Source organism: Leptonychotes weddellii, chromosome 12 (assembly GCF_054177405.1).
Source record: "Leptonychotes weddellii isolate Sample4059 chromosome 12, ASM5417740v2, whole genome shotgun sequence".
Taxonomy (NCBI): Eukaryota; Metazoa; Chordata; class Mammalia; order Carnivora; family Phocidae; genus Leptonychotes; species Leptonychotes weddellii.
The window spans coordinates 38277115-38299544 of NC_138380.1; the positions used below are offsets into that span (position 1 = coordinate 38277115).

General features: G+C 35.7%; 1 protein-coding gene across 4 annotated transcripts in view; it reads left to right on the top strand.

The window, feature by feature from the left end:
- The window catches only part of DPY19L1 (dpy-19 like C-mannosyltransferase 1), an 88197-nt gene that overhangs the window by 35519 nt on the left and 30248 nt on the right, over positions 1-22430 (top strand). For all 4 annotated transcript variants that reach the window (XM_081800287.1, XM_081800286.1, XM_081800284.1 and 1 more), the window contains exons 7-10: positions 2929-2986; positions 10738-10829; positions 12919-13018; positions 15202-15279. In XM_081800287.1, the coding sequence (XP_081656413.1) occupies positions 2929-2986; positions 10738-10829; positions 12919-13018; positions 15202-15279 (328 nt within the window). The remainder of the gene's footprint in view (positions 1-2928; positions 2987-10737; positions 10830-12918; positions 13019-15201; positions 15280-22430) is intronic.

Below are 22430 nucleotides of genomic sequence, written 5' to 3' on the forward strand. Positions count from 1 at the left end.
ATAAATGGAGAGAGACATACTATCCAACTGAATGGGCAGACTTACCATCATATAAATGACAATTCTTCCAAAATTATATGGAAATTTAATGACATTCTGATCAGAAATCCAACACTTTTTTTTTTGTGGGAGGGGGCACTGGTTAGAATTACCTAAAAAATGTTAAAAGAATACTTAGGGGTGGGGAATTTTCCTTATCATATGTTAATATTACCATAATGCTACAGTAATGAAGACATTGTGATATAGAAAATATAGAATTAAATCAATTGACTGGAATTAACAGATTCTAGTATTGTGAGAAATTAATATATGATAAAGGCTGAATTTCATTACACCGGAAAAAGGAATGTTTATTTGATAAATGGTCGTTAGCATAATTGGCTATCTGTTTCAAAGAGAACAAAATTAAGGCTTTACACATACATTTTTGTGGGTGAAAGATTTAAATGTAAAATACAATGATACTGGAAGATATTTTAGAACACTGTGTCATTTTGGGGTAGGAAAGGTCTTCACAGACAAGACAGGAAATGCAGAAGAAATAAAGGAAAACATTGACATTTAACTACATAAAATTTAAAATTCCTTTTTGGCAGAATACACCATAACATATCAAAATACTTAATCACACATCTAACAGTCAAAAACTGGATACCCTTAATCTTTGAATAGGGAAATAGACAATCCAATGGGAAAATGGACAAGAATGTAGACAGGCAATTCACAGAAGAGAAAATGCACATTGTCCCAAAACCCATTAAAATGCTGCCCGTACTAGTAGGCAAGAGGTACAGATCAAAATAACAACTTTGGCTTGGCAGTCTCACAGTTAGGTCTGTCCTATAGAAGTAAAAGCACCGGTATTTATGTGCACAAGGATATTTATTTTAACATGTTATTCTTACGGTAAGAGATTAAAAAATATCTGTATGTTCGATAATAGGGAAAGGGCTGAACAATCTGTAGTACATTTGTACTATGCAATGTTTGGTATCTGTTAATAAGGATGCCTTGGGTTATGTGTATTGATTAGGAATAATCTTTATAATAGATGAATTAGAAAAGGAACAAATTTCAGAGAGGTGTTAATAGCATGATCGCATTAAAATATGGGTATAGAGAAAGATTTGGGAGGGTGGACACACACACAGATGTTACTATTGATTATCTTAGGTGAATAGGATTGAGAGAAGGGTGGCAACGAGGAAACAGATTTTTGAAATATGTAGACCTTTGCACTTTCTGTCTTGTTGGCATAAGTCAAAACATTACTATTTATTTAAACCCATAACTCACACTTAACTTATCTAATGTTTTATGACTTGCCATGAAGCCTGGCGTTGGCCTGTTGGCTGGCCTTTTAAGAAGGTGTGCTGGGCCTCTGAGGGGAGAGCCCTGACTTCCACTCCCTGGCCTGTATGACTTTCCGGCTCCTTTATCTGCCCCTCTCATTTCTGTGATTCATCACTTCAGCCATTTTCTGGCCAATATGCTGTTTCTTTGCCCCTTTATATTTCATTTGTGCTAGACCAGGTTGATAATCAGTGGAGAAAAAGCATAGTTGTTCCAGCAGTGTCCTGTAAATCTGTGGTCTTCCAGCTTCCCATGATCCCTTTAAGATGGCTCTGCAGCCCTTCTGTTTTCCCTTGTTAGCTCCGTCCTTAAATGCAAGTGGTATTTCAGACAACCCCCTTCCTCAACTTCTTGCACTGCCATCTTTCTCTAGAGCAGCACAGAGCTCAAAACTCTGTAGGGAAAATGGAAACTCCATAAACTGCTTGCCGCTGAACATGCAGACGTAACCCTTGTCTTGTGCCAAGGCTGACTGGCCACCTGTGCTGGGGCTGCTAGCCCTTCCGGTCTCCTGGGAGGCTGGGAGGGATGCGGAGGTGGTGTGTGCTCACTGCATGGATTAGCCCGGCCATCTCCTGTATCTCCTCCATGTTTCCTCATTCATACATCCCCAGGAGTAAGTAGCACTGCTTAGAATACCTGTGTCTGACTCCTTGTTACCTCCCTGGCTTGTCTATGTTCTACGCATGCTTGTGTAGAAAGAAAGAAGGATATTTGGGTAAAATCAGGAGAAAACAGCATGAGCTAAAGAGAGTACAAGATCTCAAGAGTAAAGATGAAAGAAATGATGGAACAGACCTAAAATAGCCTTTCTTTCCCCTATCCAGATGCTTCTGGCCAGGGTGGGAGGAAAGTGGGAGACCTGTATTACTCTTACCTAAGCAAATGAAGGTTTAGTTGTTAGGATGGCCAAACCACAGCGTTGCGATTTCTTAGCTAGAGTTAGAAGCCTGGTGGTCATATTTTGATATTTGTGTTCTTTTACAAGTTTTTCAAAACAGATGAAAGATAAAACTTTGTAAACTAGTGTTCTCCAAGCATGTTCTATGGGAAAGTAGCTTGGGATGGGGCTTGGGAAATACCGAATTAATTAACTCTTAAATGTGCTGGCTTGCTTTGTGAATTTCCAAGTATGGTGTTTTCTATCTTTATGACCACTTTCTGCACTTCTCTCCTCTTTCCTGAATGTATATCATGTGTCCCTAGAAAAATAGTTTGAGAACTGCTAGAGGATACAAATAAATATGTGGCACTAAAAAATAAAAAAAAGAGAGAGAAAGAAAAAGATCGGGTTGCATGATGCCCGGTAACGTGACTAGTCACAATTTTTTATTCCCTGTCTCTGTGGTTTTTTTGTACATTTTGAATATGGAAGATGACTTTTTAAAAATGAAACTTATTTTGACTAATAATACTATAGATACTTATTTTGTAAATAAGCATAGTAGAGTTCTAGTGTGGCTAACACTTTGTGTAGAACTGGAAGTTTATCATACTATATTATTTCAAGGTTTCATTAGGATTGACCTGGATTTTTGTTATTTGAGTTATGGTTTTTATCTTCTTTTCCAGCGGCAGCCGATTAGGAGGCCTGGTTACAGTGCTGTGCTTCTTTTTCAATCATGGAGAGGTAGGTAGTCAACAAATATTTTCAAAATCTTTAGGGGATTGTACTTTTAGAAATACAAGTTTCTTCTTTAAGTAGTCAGTCAAATATTTTAAAACATTCTAGGAGATTTTACTTCCAGAACTACAGGTTTCTTTTTAAAATTTAATTTCTTTAAATTTAGTCTATAGTAGCATTCTTTAAATGTTTGGTCTTATTTTCATTCAAGTTTTACATTAGCGTTTATTTTAAGTTAACTTTTCATGAACATTATTATCTTGATTCTGTGATATATCTCTTAGTGATTTGAAGTAATAGTGGGTCTGCGTCAATTCTTTATATAATTTAAAAGTTTGAAAGTTTAGCTATAATAGAAATAAGTCAACCATGGATAAAGTTAATTTCCTTGTGTGGGGATAACTTTTTGTTGTAGGAGCTATATAGTGTGTTTCTATTTTAATGCATCTTATTAACTTGGATGTTATTTTTAAGTCTCCTTTGCAGAGTATTATACCTGTAAACTTGCACACGTCCAAGGGTTTTTTAAAGAGAACACTAGCAAAGAAAGTATTGACTCTGGATCCAAGCTACCTGTGTTCAAATCCTGGCTTTGCTGTTTAACAGCTCTGAGACCTGAGCAAATCATTAATCTCACCTGCCTTAGTTTCCCCTTGTAAATGGGTGTCATAATGGTCCTTATCTCATGGGATTATTGGCGAGTTTAAGTGAATTCATAAGTGTAAAGTGCCTGGAGCAGTGTTTGGCACATAGTCTAATTGGTACTTGGTATCCCTTTTTCTTAGGAGAGTTATTTTAATCATGCCAGTGAGTGGTTTATGTACCAGAAAATAGTTGTGAATTGTTATTTGCTTTTAATTTATGTAACTGTTACTTTGTATTATCATTATTAATAACTTAGTTTAGATTAAATTCTAATAGAAATTCAGGATGCCACTGAAATCGTTCCACTAAATCAATTGTAGTTGTAAATGAATTTTTATTAATATATCTATACCTGGTTTTCTTTCATGGTAAATCTTGTATGAGAGAAAGAAAAGAAAGGTCAGCTTGTTTTGTATGAAGTAACAATCCTTTTATGCATTTATAAACTCAGTGTGTATAATATTTGAATATGCACATATTGTAAAGCCCTAAGAGTAAGCATACTAAAACTTAACTATAGAGCCAAGGTTGAACTTTTTTTTATTGTTCAGTGGATTACTAATGGATGTTGAAGTAACACATGCTTAGTATTTAGAATCACAGAAATTTAAAGCCAGAGTGGCCTTACAGATTAGAGCATTTGAGAAAAATCATTGCAATATGGTTTGGTTTGCCTTTGAGGGAAAAAAAAAATTTTTTTTTTTTTTTTTTTGCCTCTTCTTGACTGTGGTTGCTTCTGAATGTCATAGTGTGGACCACAGAACATGTGGAGGCACAGATCCTGTGAGAATGACCTAAGAAATCGGAAGTGACTACTTAACAGTGAAGGAAAGGAGCATTGAGTGTTCACAATAAGACGTTGGAGGAAAGAGATTATAGAAAAATTTGAAGCCAAGGTGCAGTTTTAAAGACAGCTCTCTGTTAAGCAGAAAGGTCTACTGTATTACCCTCAGTCTAAATTAAAGGTTTTCAATTCCTGATCTTATGTTTTTCTTATAATTTTGATACTCATGTAGCGTGAGCATCATTCCTCACAAAGTCTTTTCAGTTTATACCAATGAAATTTGGACTATTCAGTTCATTTTTCAGGTTGAAAGACTTCTTTTTTTTTTTTTTTTAATACCTTTCACCTACTTAGTGTGTTTAAACATGCTTAGACATCACTTTCTACTTAGGAAAGGGTAGACTAAATGTGATTAGAATTAGAATTGCAATTTTTCTGAAATAGTCAAGTAGATAATTGTACTTTATATCAGCAACTTAGCTTTCGAGTAGAAAAGTGACCATTTTGAGTAAAGACATTAAAATTGAGGGAATAAACTGTAGTTTTGGGTAAAATAAGGGTGAGAACTTAAGTAACTAAAACCATTTTATTATAATTTAATAACTGTTTTGGTTTTCAGACTATGAGATTGTCAGACCCAATTATTTTCTGAATTTTAAAAATGTTGCCCAAAGCATATAATTTTTATATGTGGGAAGCATCCACTCTGGTAGTACCCATTCACACATTTAGTGAACTTTTTTATTTTTATTTTATTTTTTTTTAAAGATTTTATTCATTTATTTGAGAGAGAGAATGAGATAGAGAGAGCATGAGAAGGGGGAGGGTCAGAGGGAGAAGCAGGCTCCCCGCCGAGTAGGGAGCCCGATGCGGGACTCGATCCTGGGACTCCACGATCATGACCTGAGCCGAAGGCAGTCGCTTAACCAAGTGAGTCACCCAGGCGCCCCTAGTGAACTTTTTTAGAGCATCACAATGTGTATTCACTGAAATTGCTGGTGGGTTACTAATTGGTACTTGGTATCCCTTTTTCTTAGGAGAGTTATTTTAATCTTGCAAGTGAGTGGTTTATGTACCAGAAAATAGTTGTGAATTGTTGCTTGCTTTTAAGTTCTATTTCCATTATTCAGTTTGCTCTCTATTTGAGTCTAAGATAGAATATAGTGTACTTTTGAAAATATTCTTTCACTCAGATGGTTTTACAAGGGAAAATTTTGGCCTCAACAAAAGAACTACAAGATGTGTAGTAGAAAAGGATTAATCAAATGATTTAAAACAGAAGTTGAAAACCTTTAAATCTGGACCCTGTGAAGATGCAATAAAGAACTCACTAATTGCTCATAGTAATGATCAATAATATTGAGGTTATATATTTCATAATAAAAATTATGTCGATGTTTTCACTTATCAAGCTTTTTTATTAAATGTTGATTCTGTCCCTATTGAAAATTATTGCTAAGAGGAAAGCCAACAGTTTTACTCTGCCTTTTAAATCCTTCCTTATTATACGATCAGATGTGTGCGCCTGTGGCTTGATGCTGCAGGATTTTTCGCATGCTGACTGAAAAGCATTTAGAAGAGTATATGAAAAAAATGAAATATAATATTTTTCTTTAATTTTTGACTGTTAAAAATTCATTATATATGAAATAGGTTCGTTTAACTTTTTCATGATGAGATTTTTAAAAAGTTATTACCCAGCATGATTGATGGTGTTTTATATAAAACATGCTCACAGATAAAAAGATAGGCACATTTATGAGGAGGAAAGTCCCTCCCCCTTTTTTTTTTAAACTAAAGTAAGTAAGTCAAAATAGTATATGAAAGATTTGCTTTAGAGGCATATCTAATTAACCTATTTTTATTACTCACAACATATTTCTGACCCATATTAGTTTCTTAAATATTTTTGAACTGAACTGAGATAATGTACATATAAATGTCTGTGTTCCTAATTAGTTTTTGACATAGTTATGTTATTTATGTAAGATTTGGAAAACTATTCTTAGGACACTTTGAAAACAGTTTCATTAATCCTTAGAATGCTCTTGTATGATAGATAAGTAGCAAATAATAATATTCCAGTTTGCATAATAATTGGAAACACTAAAAGGTTAAGTGTTGGCTCAAGGTTGTGAAACAGGGATAGGATTCTAAGTTTCGATTAACCAGTAATCTCTCCAAACTTCTCTCAACACAGACAGCTCTTAGATAGGGGAGTAGGATTTCAAAGATAATACCACAGTTTATCTTTTCAAGTAAAAAGTACAGAGATCTTTCCTTGCTAATTTGTGAAACTTGTTCTCTTCCCTTTCTCTCTGTCTCTCTTCCTTTCTTCTTCTTTTTCCCTCCCTCCCTTCTTGCCTTTCTTTCATCCCTTTCTTGTGAGGGTCACATTTTGGCCAGGAACCTTATTCTGGGTCTTCTTTTTATTCAGCTCAATTAAGACAATGTATACAGAGGGCTCACTGTATGCCAGGTACTTGTAGATGTTGAGGATATGTTGATATGTCAGTAAAACAAAGATCCCTCTCCTTGTGGATAATCATGTGAAGGTGGGACCACTTCTACCTAAGGTGGGGGAATACTGGCTTATTTGGGGAGCAGCAAGCAGACCATTGTGACAGGAGCAGAGAGTGAAAGGTGGGATGTGGAAGGAGCCTTTTCTGTAGTCCTTGTTGGTCACTGTAAGGTTCATTTGGAGAAGGTGGAAAGGCCATTGGAGAGTTACATGCAGAAGAGTGATGCGGCTTAAATTATTTTTTACATTAATTTGGAAAATAGTATGAGTGCAAGATGCATTATTTATTCAGACTATTGAGAGATGTGCTTATGGATTTGTGAATTTACATTAAACTTGTATTAACTCCAAAAGCCCCCACCCCCCCCAAAAAAGAGTGTGCTGCTCTTAGATGGGAATGTATCTATTGCTTACATGAAAACTGCCTATAATGTAGTAGAACTGGCCTTCATCCCCCTTCATGACCTGGGCCCTGCTGGGTCTCACCACTGTCCAGGCTGTTTTCTTTGCTTCAGTCCCACCGTCCTTTCTTCTCTAGTTTCCAGAGAGGACTACTCCTTTTCCTGCCTCAGGGCTTTGGTACATAGTTTCCTATGCCCTGTATAATTCCTTCCTTTTTTATCTCCTGGTCATCCTTCACATCTGGATATTTGTTTGGGTTTCAGTAATATTTTTCATCCTACAGATCTGGGTTTCCATCTGGTATAATTTCTCTTTGGTCTTAAGAACTTTATTTAGCATTGTGGTGAAGATCTGGTGCCAGCAAGGTCTCTTAGCTTTTGCCTGTCTAAAAATGTCTGTATTTTGCCTTCATTTTTTGAAGTGTATTTTTGCTGGATAAGAATTCTAGGTTGGTAGCTTTGCGTTTCAGCGCTTTAAATGTCATTCTATTGTCTTCTGGTTTCCGTTGTTTAATGAGTTATCGTTCTTATTGTTACTCTGCATGTAGAGTGTCTCTTCTCTGGTGGTTTGAAGACTTTCTTTTTATATTTGGTTTTTATTGGTTTGATGGTAATAAACTTAGATGTAGGGGCACCTGGGTGGCTCAGTCGTTAAGCGTCTGCCTTCGGCTCAGGCCATGATCCCAGGGTCCTGGGATCAAACCCCGCATCAGGCTCCCCGCTCCGCGGGAAGCCTGCTTCTCCCTCTCCCACCCCCTTGCTTGTGTTCCTTCTTTGGCTGTGTCTCTCTCTGTCAAATAAATAAATAAAATCTTAAAAAAAAAAAACAAAAAACTTAGATGTATGTGCCCAGTTGAAGGCTCACTGAACATCTTTGTTCCATGGGTTGATTTTTTTTTTTTTATGAGTTTTAGAAAATTTTTAGCCATTATCTTCTCTTCAAATATTTTGTTTTTTTCATTTTCTCTCTTTTTTGAAGATTCTAATTCTGTGTTGGCCACAAATCTTTTTTGAAAGCATTCGTAAGTGCAAGGTTTAACACAATATTATAGTTAACATTAAGCAATATAAAGCAGTATTATAACTAATGAGGCTGTGTAGCTTTCAGAAGTGGGGTAATTTGTTTTAAACCTAAACATTATACCAACAACAATTTATGACTGATCCTATAAATATCAGCTCTAGTCAAAACTCTTGGAACAAGCCTTAAATATGATCTGTTTGATATTAACTATAATTTATAATTCAATAGTTAGTTGTACTCCTATTTCATTTTACATTATGAAGAGAAAAGTATATTAGGTGATAGATTTCTAATAATGTAACTGAACTATTTTGAAAGTAGAGCTTGACAAATGAAGCTGCCTATTACTAAAATTCCTTGGTTTTTGATTCTTGAGTAAATGATTTAAAATTCAGGCTTTCCTAAGCAGACAGAAGGAGCTTGTTCTTGTCAATACCTAAGCAGTATTATGCTGCAGCATTATTCAGTGCTTTGAAATATGTGCTAAAAATTATGTACTCTTAGAGGACACTTTAAGTAAAGTGAGATTTTCATTGAGTTCATTTTCACAATTCAGGAATGTCTTGTATTTTGTCTGAGTGCTTCATACAGTGGTGTAACCCCTTGTGAAGGAGTTCGCACATTTATTCCCTTCTTTAATTCCTAAATTTGAGGACAATGCCTTTAGAAGGCATTGGCGTTTTGAACTGTCAACCTATTATAATTAAAGAAAAATATTTATTTGTTGAAACTTAAGGTATGATTAAAGCAAATCTGTGTACTGTTTTCAAATTACACGGGGTCATCTGGACCAGCAATTATGTTTGTAGCAGCTCGAGTAAAGCACATTGTGTTATTGGAGAAACAATAGGAAGCACTTTCACATATTTGCGTTCATTCACCCTTAACATTATAGAGGCGAAAGATCTTGCTCTTTGTTTCAATTCTGTAATTTAGCCTTCTCATCCAGCTTTACAAAGGATGTAATTGAGTTTGAGAGAATTGAGTGCCTTTAGCTATTAAGGAAAGAAATTTCTAAGAGATGGCACCATAGTTAAAATTGGGTAACAAAATAAGTGTGAGTGAACAGTCTGTATGAAGAAATTCTTAAATTGTACATTACATTGTTTAACTAATTTCTTCTTGGTTTTTGCACAGAGATTGATAACTTTATAAATTGTGGTTATATATCTCTACTATCAATCATATTGAAATTTCTAGTTAATTTCGTGAACTAACAGATTTTTAAAGTTGTGTTCCAGTAACAACAAATACACATTTTAAAAAAGACTTTTTCAATCTTTTCAGAATTCTCTTGTGTGTATAGTTCATTTATAAATAGATATCTATGTTAAATCTCATAGAGGATAGTGAATTTTGGTTAAAAAGAGAAGTAAATTGGCTCAAACTTTTGTAGCAATAGTAGAAATATCTAACAGTCTGAGGTAGAGCTAAAATAAAGGAAAGGCTTATTTCCACTGTGGTCTTTGTAATTTCATATAGTCTTTAACTGCTTGAGTTGAAAGACGTAATGATTTCTTCTAGTGTGACTAGCTTAGTCGGGGTAATTAATATCAGATTATTTATATTTCATCCAATGCAGTTTCCTTTAATTGAAAGATAGACTTATTAATTTATTTAGTATAGATGCAGAAAAATGGGAGTGCTAAAACTGGGATGGAATATTAGTTTTTTTTTAAGATTTTATTTATCTTAGAGCATGCATGTGCAAGCAGGGGGAGGGGCAGGGGGAGAGAGAGAGAGAGAGAATGGGATGGAACATTACTTAATTAAGTCCAAAGTGAGTTCTTCAGTAGAGTTGGTACATGTCATTTTAGGACTTTTGTTATTTTTATTTGATCCCTCTTCCCCTTTTAAATTTTTGTAGCCCAGGGTAGCTTGGGCAAAGAAGAAGTAAAAACAGAAATGGAGTGCTCTTTTTTTTAGCAGCATTGTGAATAGAAATGCTAACATTGATGACTACAAAGAGTTTTGAAGTATTGGTTATGGAGAGGTTTGCTGAAATTCAAGTGGACGGACAAATTAAGTGGTTTATACAACCAATTCCAGTGAAATGTTTTTAATTTTGGCAGAACATTTTCTTGCTGGTACTTCCCCTACTTTCCTTTTAGGCTCTAGTTGAAGTTTTTTGGTATTTGCTGTTGACAGTTCATGTTAATATTTCACAAGATCTTATGCCATGTGTGTCTCCCTTTCAATAATGCTTCCTTCTCACTTTTCAGTTTTGCTGTTGGTGGAAAACCTAGCAGCTTGCTTTCCAACATACCATTTAAATTATGTGTGAAAAAACTTTTTTTGTGTTTATGAATAGCTGCTTTCGATTACCATGTCTTACTTAACAAATTTAGCAAAGAGACCATACATTATGAATTGTGTTTTCAGTGCACTCGTGTGATGTGGACACCACCCCTCCGCGAAAGCTTCTCCTATCCATTCCTTGTACTTCAGATGTTGCTTGTGACTCATATTCTCAGGTAACTTTGACTTATCCTTAGGTCTTCTGTGTGTTTGTTTTGCATTGAATAACTTAAGCTAGAATTTTTTAAGCTTCCATAATAAAAACAGTCAGTATAATGAAAAAATTATGATGATGTTGCTACATTGAATTCATGGTTATTTTAAGGGTGTAACTTCAGAATATTTACTATCAAAAACATTTCCTTCATCTGCCTTCCAGTCTCTTCCTTTTTTCGTAGTGGCCCACGGAGCTGCTCGAGGAGCAGCAAATTTGCTTTCACTTCTGCCATCTCAGCTTTCTCACATCATTCTCTGCCACCACCACAGCTTCCCAGAAGTGGGCAGGAGGAAGGGGGATGACTGATGGCAATAGAGTGTAACCTGTACGATACAGTCCTTCAGAGGAAAGAATAGTTTGTAGAGTAATTATGGCCGGGTATGTTAACATGTGATTCTTCTTCCCATATTTGCTTAGTGTCCTGGAGCATCAGATAGTAGGCGTAGAAAGAAACCACTCAGGAGACTGGAGCTATACTAGGAAAATTCCTGCTGGAAATTCAGGATTGGATTGGGTTCTCCCATGTTCATCTAGCCTTCAGCTAGAGACTGCACAGAGATTCAAGCACCATATGAGTGGAAGAGAATAGAACCGAGAACAGTTCTCTCCCCTTTCTGTTGACAAATACTGAGCATGGACAGATGCTACCTTGATTCAGAGGGTAAAAATAAAACAAAATGGGGACTATGGGAAAAAAAAAAAAAATGAAGCATGATGAAAATCTGAAGATGGCTCAGACTAAGAACTCCCTTTAAGGATCTGCAGAATTTAGGAGAAGCTGGTTGAAGTCTGTTACACCAAACCCTTTGGATGGTCCGTTTCCTCCTGTGATGACTTCAGCAGGACTAGGGTCATTATGTGGCCTTGTCTCTTAAGTAGTGTTTCTAGACAGGCCTCTCTCTGAATGTGGGATATATTCACTGCATTAAAAATTGTGGGTTTTTGGGCACCTGGGTGGCTCAGTTGGTTAAGCCTTTATCTTCAGCTCAGGTCATGATCCCAGGGTCCTGGGATTGAGTCCAGCATCGGGCTCCCTGCTCAGTGGGGACTCTGCTTCTCCCTCTACCTCTCCCCGCTGCTCGTGCTCTCTCTCTCTCATGCTCTCTCTCTCTCAAATAAATAAAATCTTTTTAAAAAAAAATGCGGTTTTTATCTAATAAATTTATTTCATAGCTCACAAACAGGTTACCTGGATTTTAAAAAGACTTGATTTAGGGGCATGAATAGCAGAGGGGGATGTCCTTAGAGAAGGGATACTTATGGAAGTAAAGAAAGGCATTTTGTGGTGGTGCTTAGTGCCCCAGGTAGGTTTACCCTGAGGAAGATTTCTTTAAGGTGCATACCTGTAACCTCGAGATGTTGCATATACACCTCACTTTGTGAAGGTGTTAGGTATGTTGGGGGCTTCGCATTAACTCACCGATTTAGGAGAAAAATACTTCTTAAAACTAGAATGAAAGATAAAATTACCTCACCTTCCTAAAAATCCCCTAAATTACAAGTCAGGATCAAAATGAAGCCTTCTTAAAGGTGGCTCCAGATTGGCCCCTGGCCTTTGCCACCTCTTCTCTTTTCTCTGTCCTCCCTGTGCAGGACCCCACTGTCCCCTCACATCTTCCACGGAGTCGCCCTCTGCTCGGCCCATTTTCTGAATTCTCCTTGTCTGCAGAATACTGCTAACACTTAGACTATGCCGCTTTCTCTGCTTTTCTCTGTCTCTCCAAATGAAGCTATTGGATGCAGCATTAAATGTGTTTGATTATGAATTCACCAAAATAGAGTTTGACAAAATTCAACGGATATACTGACCCAGCTGCCCTCTCTCTCTTTGACAAGCTTTGTTCTTACAGTAATGATGGGTATTTACTTTTCATGGGAAGTTGTTGTAGTTAAGTGTCAGGAAGTATAATTTCTAACCCATTGGTTCATTTTATGTCTGGTTTATGTTACAACCAGATCATGTTTAGAGATTCTAATTTGCAGCAGTTTGGGCCCATGCTAGAATACCTTGTGGTTAAATGTACTTATATTTATTTTCTCTTCCCAAGGGCTACAAAACTTTATAGAGGAAGCTTGATTGCACTCTGCATTTCCAATGTATTTTTCATGCTTCCGTGGCAGTTTGCTCAGTTTGTACTTCTTACTCAGGTAAGGTGCTTATATTTTTAAGGTGAATTAAGCTTAGTATATTTGATTATGTGTACTCATTTGTATAAAATTATAGAACTGAGATATTATATGATTCTAAGTCCTAAAATGTTTTTTAGTTAATACTTTTAAACAAAATTCAGGGTAGGGAAATATGTGCAATTTATTTATTAGTGAAAGTTAATTATTGACTTATTAGTGGACTGCATTTATTGAATTCAAATTGATAAGAATACTTTGTTATTCAGTTTTGTTAGTGTACGTAAAAGAGGACTAGTGCTGTAACCTTAAGTATTTCTCTTAAATAAATGTACTTCTTTTATAAATAATGCTGTACGTTCTTACCCATGGGATAAATGCACATAAGATTAACATAGGACAAATAGCTAAGCAGTTCTTATTTATATAACTCCTCTACCAATCTAATTTATCATTTTTCTGTGCATTCTTGCCTCCCTTTCCCTTCAAATAGAGGTGTATGAAGCAAGGTGAAGGTGCTTATTGAGACAGGGAGTAAATTGTGTGCCAGTCTCTCTCTCTGCTGCACCCGACCCCCACCTACTTCTGCTTCCTCGCTATGCTGGCCATATTCATGTTCATCTAAAGCAGCTTGAGAGCTGTTTTGCAATCTTCTGGGACATGTCTTGCTTGAGACATGAAGTAAGATCTGGGTTTGAGTCCTAACTCTGTCCACTAGCTGCTTGACTTGGACAAACTGCTTAGCTGTGCTTAGTTTCAGTTTTCTCATTTGTGAGATAGAGAAAATAAAAGAACCTGCTTTATTGGGTTAGGATCAGATGAGGGAATGTATTTAAGACTTAACATTGCTGGTACTTAGCAAGATGTCTGTAAGGTTAGCTGCTTTTATCAGTATTTTTTAAAAAGAGTCTATTTGTACTTAATTCTTTCTTTGATCTTACCTTTTAGACTCCTTTGCCTTCTTTAGTGTGGTGACATTTTAAATGTTCCTGGTTAAAAATGTCCCTGAAAAGAAAATGAAACAAAAAAGTCCCTGAAAGACACTTCTTGAAGATTCTACCTTGTAGGCCTGCTGTGTATTGCTTGGCCCTGGGGTGGAAAGGGAGAGTTCCCATTGCTTCCAGCTAGGGGTGATGACTGATTTTTGGGGGGGTGAGCGGAGGAGGGTGTTTCATGGAGTGAGGGGCTTCTGTTGAATAGCAAGGCACACTTCCTCACACCTGTTGTGTCATATGAGTCTCATTCTTAAGCAATGCATGTTCCCCAAGGATAAATCTGGGGAAAGGGAAATCTTGTTTTTCTTGCTAATGAAAAAATTTGTCATAGATTGTTTGAAGGTAAAAAACTTAATGAATGAAACTTAAGTTATGTGTTTAAGTATTCAACTACTTTGCGGTTTATACCATGTTTGTGTAGTACGGGAAGCATGGGATTTAATCTGAGTTGCTTTCTCCATGAAGAAGGGTGGAGGGGCATCGTTTGACATAGTAACTACATTTTACTAAGGGTTACATTATCATCATTTAATCAATTAATTCACCTAAATAACTCCAGTACTCTTTGAATTCTTGGTCAACACCTACACAGGTTTCTTCAAAATTGTAAAGAAAGTTAAAAGTAGTGAAAGTACTCCTTCTAATTTGAAATTTGGTAAATTTGATTACAACGAACACTTGAATATTTACATAAACGAAAGAACACTAATGGAGATTCTTGTAAAGAGTGACTAATAAGCAGAACTTAATGCACTTTTACACACACATGCATTACATAATTAATTTTGAGTTTAATGTACCTTTCCCAATTATGTATTAATTGTCATATGTTATAATTAAATATGTTATAATTAAATTTTCATATTTTTTGATTGAGCAAAGCACTTTGTAATTGTACGTGACGACAGTAGAGTCACCCTGACATTAAAATGAATATTGTTTTGAATAATCCACAAAGTAGATTATTCATATGGTTAATTGAGAAAGCTGCTCATGGAAGAAAAAATCAGTATTTGCTATATTAATATATTAATATATTGACTATGTTCAATAATAATTTGGCAGTAAGAGGGAAACTAAAGAATTCCCTTTGAATATAAATACAAATCAATGTGACAAAACAATAAAAAATAATCTTTTTTTCATTCTTAGAGCTATTCATTATATATGTAATTTTTATTTGTAATTTAACTTCTTTTTAAATTTCAGATTGCATCATTATTTGCAGTATATGTTGTGGGATACATTGATATATGCAAATTACGGAAGATCATTTATATACACATGGTAATGGTTTAAAATTTTTTTTTCCATTTAGTTTGACCTTAAAACAGACTCTTGATTATTAGTATTTGTTTTGCACATGGTTGAAACTAGTTGTAACAGGATTCCATAACTAAAACAAGTGTCATTCAAATACTATGATATAATTAAAGGCCATGTTTTAAGTAGGCCACCCAGGAAATTTTAATTTGGGTCATATTATCTGATTTGAGATTGTGCCTGACTTGCTATAAGTAAAAGAGATAATTCATGAGAGAGAGAAACACGGAATTGTATATTATCTAGGAGCCTTCCGTTATAATGAAGCAGAATGTTCGTTTGCTGAGCACCAACTATCCAGGCATGTGGGTCATACCACAGAATAGAAATACAAAGATCCCAGTATACCTATTAATCACATTTTGGAAGGCGAGAGGACAGAGGATAAATAATAAACACAGTAAATGGGCAAATTATATATAGTATGTTAGAAGGTGATAAAGGATAATCAAAAAAAAGGAACAGGAACAAGTCATGGTACCCCAGGGAGATCAGGAGTGCCAGTGTTAGGGGGCAGGGGAGTAAGATAGCAAATGAGGTGGTGAGGGCAGGTCTTACTGAGAAGAGGAGAGTGTAGCAAAGATTGGGAGGAGAGGGAGTAGTTAGCTAAGTAGATGTCACGGAGAAGAATTTTCTAGGTTGGTGGAACAGTTAGAACAAAGGTCCTAAGACTGGATAGTTGATTTTGAGGCTTGTTTACCCTTTAAAAACATGTCTTCTCTTTGTCATCTTTATTATTGAGTATTAGTATTGTTTTTAAGTTTTGTAAAAATGGTATCTGTTTTTGAGACATTTTTACTTAGGTTTCTGAGATTTGGATGTTATTAGAGATCAGACAGTTTCTTTCCTTTATATTTTCCATGTATAAGTAAATCACAATTTACTTGTCCATTTTCTTGTTGAAAGATGTTTAGGTTCTTTTCCTCTTCTTTTTTTATTTTATGAATAACTGTACATTGTCACATATACCTCCTGAGGCATATATATTAAGAGTTTCTCTAGGGTCTTTACCAAGTAGTAGAATTCCTGGGTGGTAAATTATATACATGTTCAACTTTTTAATTTAATCCTGTATTATTTTTCAAAAATGACTGGACTACCTCGAACAGTAATGTATAATATATAGCTCATATTATTGTACATCCTTTTTTATTTTGTCAATCGGGTGAGTATAAAATGGTATCTTAGGGCCTTAATTTGCATTTTCTCTGATTCTCAATAAAGCCAAAGGTCTTTGATATGTTTATGGGCCCTTTGTGTTTCCTTTTTTGGTGACATTCCTATTTTTGTGGCATTCCTATTCAAATCTTTTTACCAGTTTCTCTCTTATATCCAAGAGAAAATGACATCTGTTTTATTCACTGTGGTATAATCCACTGTTTTCATTATTTTTATGCTTTTATGCTTGACTTGGTCCTGATTTGGCCAACTACTTTAAGCTGGCTTCTTTGTCCTTTTAACATATCCTCAAGCTTTGAGCACTTCTTAAAAATTAATAATTTATTAAAAATTAATAAAAGCTAAGCTTCATCAAATGCTTTTCTGCATCCGTCTGCATGATCCTGTGTGTTTTTCCCTCTAATATGTTACTGTAGTGAATTACATTAATTGATATTCTACATTAAGAAACCTTGCTTTTCTGGGCTAAACACAATTTTTTTTTTTTTAAAGATTTTATTTATTTATTTGACAGAGAGAGAGACAGCGAGAGCAGGAACACAAGCAGGGGGAGTGGGAGAGGGAGAAGCAGGCTTCCCGCAGAGCAGGGAGCCCGATGTGGGACTCGATCCCAGGACCCTGGGATCATGACCTGAGCCGAAGGCAGACGCTTAACGACTGAGCCACCCAGGCACCCTAAACACAATTTTTATATATTGCTGGATTAACTTTGCTGCTGTTAGGATTTTTAAATCTTTGTTCATGAGTGGGATTGGACAGTAATTATCCTTTTTTTTACACTTGGCTTATTTTTTTTCCAAACTGTCTAATATAGCTTTTTTTTTTTTTTTTTTCATTGCATTGCAGTAAAAATCAGAATAGTTGGTTAGCATTTAGAGTTGGTCAGCCACATGGCCACATAGGTAACTATGGATGGAGTGTTTGACTCAATTATAGTTATAAAAGTACTAACATTACAGAGGTTTAGTTTGTAGTAGGACCTATCTTGGGTGAATGGTTTATGTTTTATGATGTGACTTACTATGGAACCAGTTTCTTACTGTGAAATATCTTCTTCCATTATCACTTTACAAATTCCTAAATCCCTATAGTTACATAAAGGAAAAAAATACAGAATTGTTTCCCAAAAGGATTTTTTTTTCCATTTTTTTATTGTGGTAAAATACCCATAACATTTACTATCTTAATCTTTTTAAGTGTACATATCAGTGATATTAAGTACATTCACAGTGTTATACACCACCCACCACTACCATCTCCCAAACTCTTTGCATCTTGTGAAATAGAATCTCTATACCCATTAAACGATAACTCCCTATTCTCCTTCTTCCCCTCCCCCCAGCTCCTGGAAACCCCCACTCTGCTTTCTATGTCTATGATTTTAACTATGCTAGGTACCTCATGTAAGTGGAATCGTGTAGTATTTGTCTTTTTCTTAATGCATTATTTTACTTAGCATAATGTGCTCAAGATCCACCCATGTTGATGCAAATTGAAGGATTTCCTTTTTTATGGCTGAATAATTTTTGCATCGTGTGTGTGTGTGTGTGTGTGTGTGTATGTATACACACATACCACAGTTTCAATATCTGTTTATTCATTGATGCAAATTTGTGTTGTTTCCACGTCTTGGCTTTTGTGAATAATGCTGCAGTGAATACGGGAGCACAGATATCTCTTTGAAATCTTGTTTTCATTTTCCTTGGGATTGCTGGATCATATAGTAGTTCTAATTTTAATTTCTTAAGGAACCTCCATACTGTTTTACACAGTGGCTGTACCAATTTACATTCCCACCAACAGAGAAAAAGGATTCCTTTTTCTCCATATCCTCCTCAATATTAACCTCTTGTCTTTTTATAATAGCAGTTCTAACAGGTGTGAGGTGATGTCTCATTGTGGTTTTGATTTGCATTTCCCTGATGATGAGCGATGTTGCGCACCTTTTCATGTACCTGTGGGCCATTTGTGTGTTTTCCTTAGAAAAATGTCTATTCGGGTCCTCTGCCCATTTTTAATCAGATCCTGTGGGGTTTTGTTTGTTTTTTGGCTATTGAGTTGTGAAAATGACTTACATATTTTGAATATTAACTCTGTCTGCTAGATGGTTTGCAAATATTTTCTCCCATCTTGTGGGTTGCTTCTTCCTATTGTGGGTCATTTCTTTTGCTGTGCAGAAGCTTTTTATTTAGGTTGATATAGTCCCACTTGTTTATTTTGCTTTTGTTGCCTGTGCTTTTGAACTCATGCAGGACTGTCTGCATCTGGGCTGGTGTGTGAGGGATGGGCAGCTGCTGTTGAGATCAGAGCTGAAATTCACTCGAAATAACTCAGTTTCCCATCGAAGAGTTCTCCTGGGAGTTGCAAGTCTTGGGAGAGTCCCGAGTTCCTAAATAGTTCCATCAGACAGGTTTGGGCAGTGTGGTTGTTGTCTAGGTGAGAAGACAGATTCCTGCCATTTTTCCAGAATCCTCTGGCTACACTTGACTGATTTTGATATCAGATTTATTTTAGCCCTATAGAATTAATTGTTAAGTGTCCCTACCTTTTCTTTCTGTCGTAGATTTTGTGTGAGATTGGGAGAATATTCCCTGAAAGTTTGGTGGATCTTGCCTATTAAACTACATGGGCCTGTTGTTTTCTTGGTGGACAGATTTTAAATTATTGATCTAACTTGTTTCATGATAATAAGACAGTTTAGACTTTTGTCTCGAGTAATTTTTGGTAACTTTTATTTTGCTAGGAATTGTCCCTATCTAAATTTTAAAGTTCACTAACATTGTTGTCTTATTTTTTTAACCTGCTGAAATGCAGATACTCAAAGACACAAATACTAAATAATTTATAATAATCTCTATTCTGTACCTTTTAAGTTCTCAATTTTCTTGCCTTATTTTCAAATTTTCTTCCTTGAATTTAAATTTGCTGTTGTTTCTGAGCAACCAGTTGTGTGTCAAACATTTCCTAGGTTCTAAGGAAACAGCAGTGATAAAAACAATAAAAAGGAAATAAAAAACCCTTCCCTTATGGAGCTTATGTTCTAGTGTACAAAGAAAGCAAATATGTAAGATAAACAGTTATGTTAATTGTTAGTAGGTATTAGTGAGGAAATAAAGCAGACAAGTTGCATGGGATTTGCTGAGTATGTAGGGGAGGTCGGAATTGAAAAGGGTGCAAAGACAAGGCCTCACTGAGAAGTTACATGGGGATAGCTAAGGGAGTTGAGGTAGCCAGCCACTAGGTTAAGAGGAACAGCAAGTATAAATGCTCTGAGGTGGGGGTGTACCTGGTATGTTCTAGGATGTGCAAGAGATGGCTGGATTGGAGTAAGATGGAAAGAATAATGTGAAATGAGGTCCCAGATATTAGTGGGGTAGGCCTTAGAGGGTCTGTAGGTGTGTGAAAGGCTTTTGGCTTTCCCTTGAGAATCAAAGCCTTTGGAGGGTTTGAGCAGGGCATTGACCAGATTGGCTGCTGAGGCAGGAATGGACCGCAAATCTCTCTCCAGACTTTTAGCACCTCCTTTTTTAATACTGCCTTATATTTTTTTCTTGAATACCCTTGGCACTGCTTTACCCGATTCTTGGTTATGAATCTGTTTACTCAAAGTGATGTTATTCTGCTAAATTCTGCCAGAATTGATTGGGAAAGTTTAGAGTTAGTTTTAAATTTTAGCACTTATGGGAAAAATCTATTGTCATAAAATTTTGAGGATTTGGTTGCTTACCTGTTTTGTAACTATAGGAGAATAATATACCATGAAAAGTTAAGTTCATTCCTGGGAATGCAAGAATGATTTGACACCATTACAAATTATATCAATATAACATCACATCAGTATATATATATATTTTTTAAAGATTTTATTTATTTATTTGACAGAGAGAAACACAGTGAGAGAGGGAACAACAGCAGGGGGAGTGGGAGAGGGAGAAGCAGGCTCCCCGCCGAGCAGGGAGCCCGATGCGGGGCTCGATCCCAGGATCCCGGGATCATGACCTGAGCCGAAGGCAGACGCTTAACGACTGAGCCACCCAGGCGCCCCCACATCAGTATATTTTAAAAAGATCAACAATATGATCATTTCCTTTGATGCTGTAAAGGCATTTGATAAAAGTCAGTAGCTCTTTCTGATTTTAAGATCTTAATCAAATGAAAATAGATGGATATTTCATTGAAATTTTAAATAAATACATATACTTCAATTCAAAAGCTAGTAGCATCACACAAAATGATGAATCAATAGAAATATTCCCATTAATGCCAGAAGCTTAACAAATATGCCTACTGCCATGCTTATTACTTAAGTTTGTTGCAAGAATATTAAATAATACAATTGACTAAAAAATAAGGCTTTCGAAAACTAGAAAGATGAAGAAATATTGTTTGTAGGTGATATAATTTTGAATACCAAAAAAACCAAAATTACTACTAGAAACAATGAAAAAGTGTATTCATTTCTGCATATTTAACATAATTTTTCTGTATGTAGTCAGAATATATGAGAAAAGATTCCTGATACAATAGCAACAGAAATAATATACTTTGAAATAAATTTAATATGCAAGATCCATATGAAGAAAATTTTATACTCTGCTAATGAATGTAAAGGAACACTTAAAGTGGAAATGTGTTATTTTTGGATGTAAAGATTCAATAGTATCCAAATATGATGTGATGTACACTATTGAATAAAGTGGTTCTAATAAAAATGTCAGCTTTTGAAACTTAAGCAGATCCTAAAATTCAGATGGAAATTCAAATATATGGATCAAAAATAAAACTTCTAGAAGAAAACATGGATTATTTTATTTTATTTTTATTTTTATTTTTTTAAAGATTTTATTTATTTATTTGACAGAGAGAGAAATAGCGAGAGCAGGAACACAAGCAGGGGGAGTGGGAGAGGGAGAAGCAGGCTTCCCGCCGAGCAGGGAGCCCGATGTGGGACTCGATCCCAGGACCCTGGGATCATGACCTGAGCCGAAGGCAGACGCTTAACGACTGAGCCACCCAGGCGCCCGAGATTGGATTATTTTATTTTTAAAAGCTTTTCTAATAATGGAAGACCTAAGGGAAATGAATGATAAATTTGGCTAACATAAAAATTTGGAAAATAACCATAATGCAGAAACGCTACAAAGATAAAAATGAACTCGGAAAAATATTTACGATGTGTTTGCTTGTTAAGGAGTGATGTTTTCATAACATATAAAGAGAGCTCTTAAAATAACTGAAACCCAGTAGAAAAATGGGTTGTAGGAATAAGCAATTCATACCCACAACAAAGACAGCAAATAGAAGAAAAATGCTCTGTCTCACTGAATATTAAAAGAATGGAAAAGTGAAATAATGCGGCAACATTTTTCTTGTATGAGATTGTCAAACATTTTAAAGAATTGGTAAGAGTGTGCATCAGCAGGAGCTCTCATGTCCTACTGGTGGAAGAGTAAATTGGTACAGTATTTTGTGTAGCAATTTGTCAGTATTTTTTCAGATTTCAAAATGTGTATACCCTTAATCTATCAATCCCACTTCTAGTAATTTATCGCATGAGTGTGTTGACATGTATATAAGATACATACCTAAGGATGTTTATCATAGTGGTGTTTGTAGTAGGAAAAACAAAATAACAGCAAAATAAAACTGGAAAGTACTTACTGTTCAGCAGTAGTCTTAGGACTGGTCAGTAAATTACGGTATGACTCTAGAGTGGTATACTTTTCTCAGCTATTCAACAGAATGAATTAGATTGGTTTTCATGTGGAAGGCTCTCTGAAAAACAGAGTAAACGCAAGCAGTAGCACAGCTTATGGGCCAAGTTTCCATTTGTGGTTTTTAAAAAATACAAACTAGAATTTGTACTTGTGAATGTGTGGAAGGATGCACAGGAAACTGTTGATGGTGGCAATCTTTTGGGTTTAAAGTGTGGGATA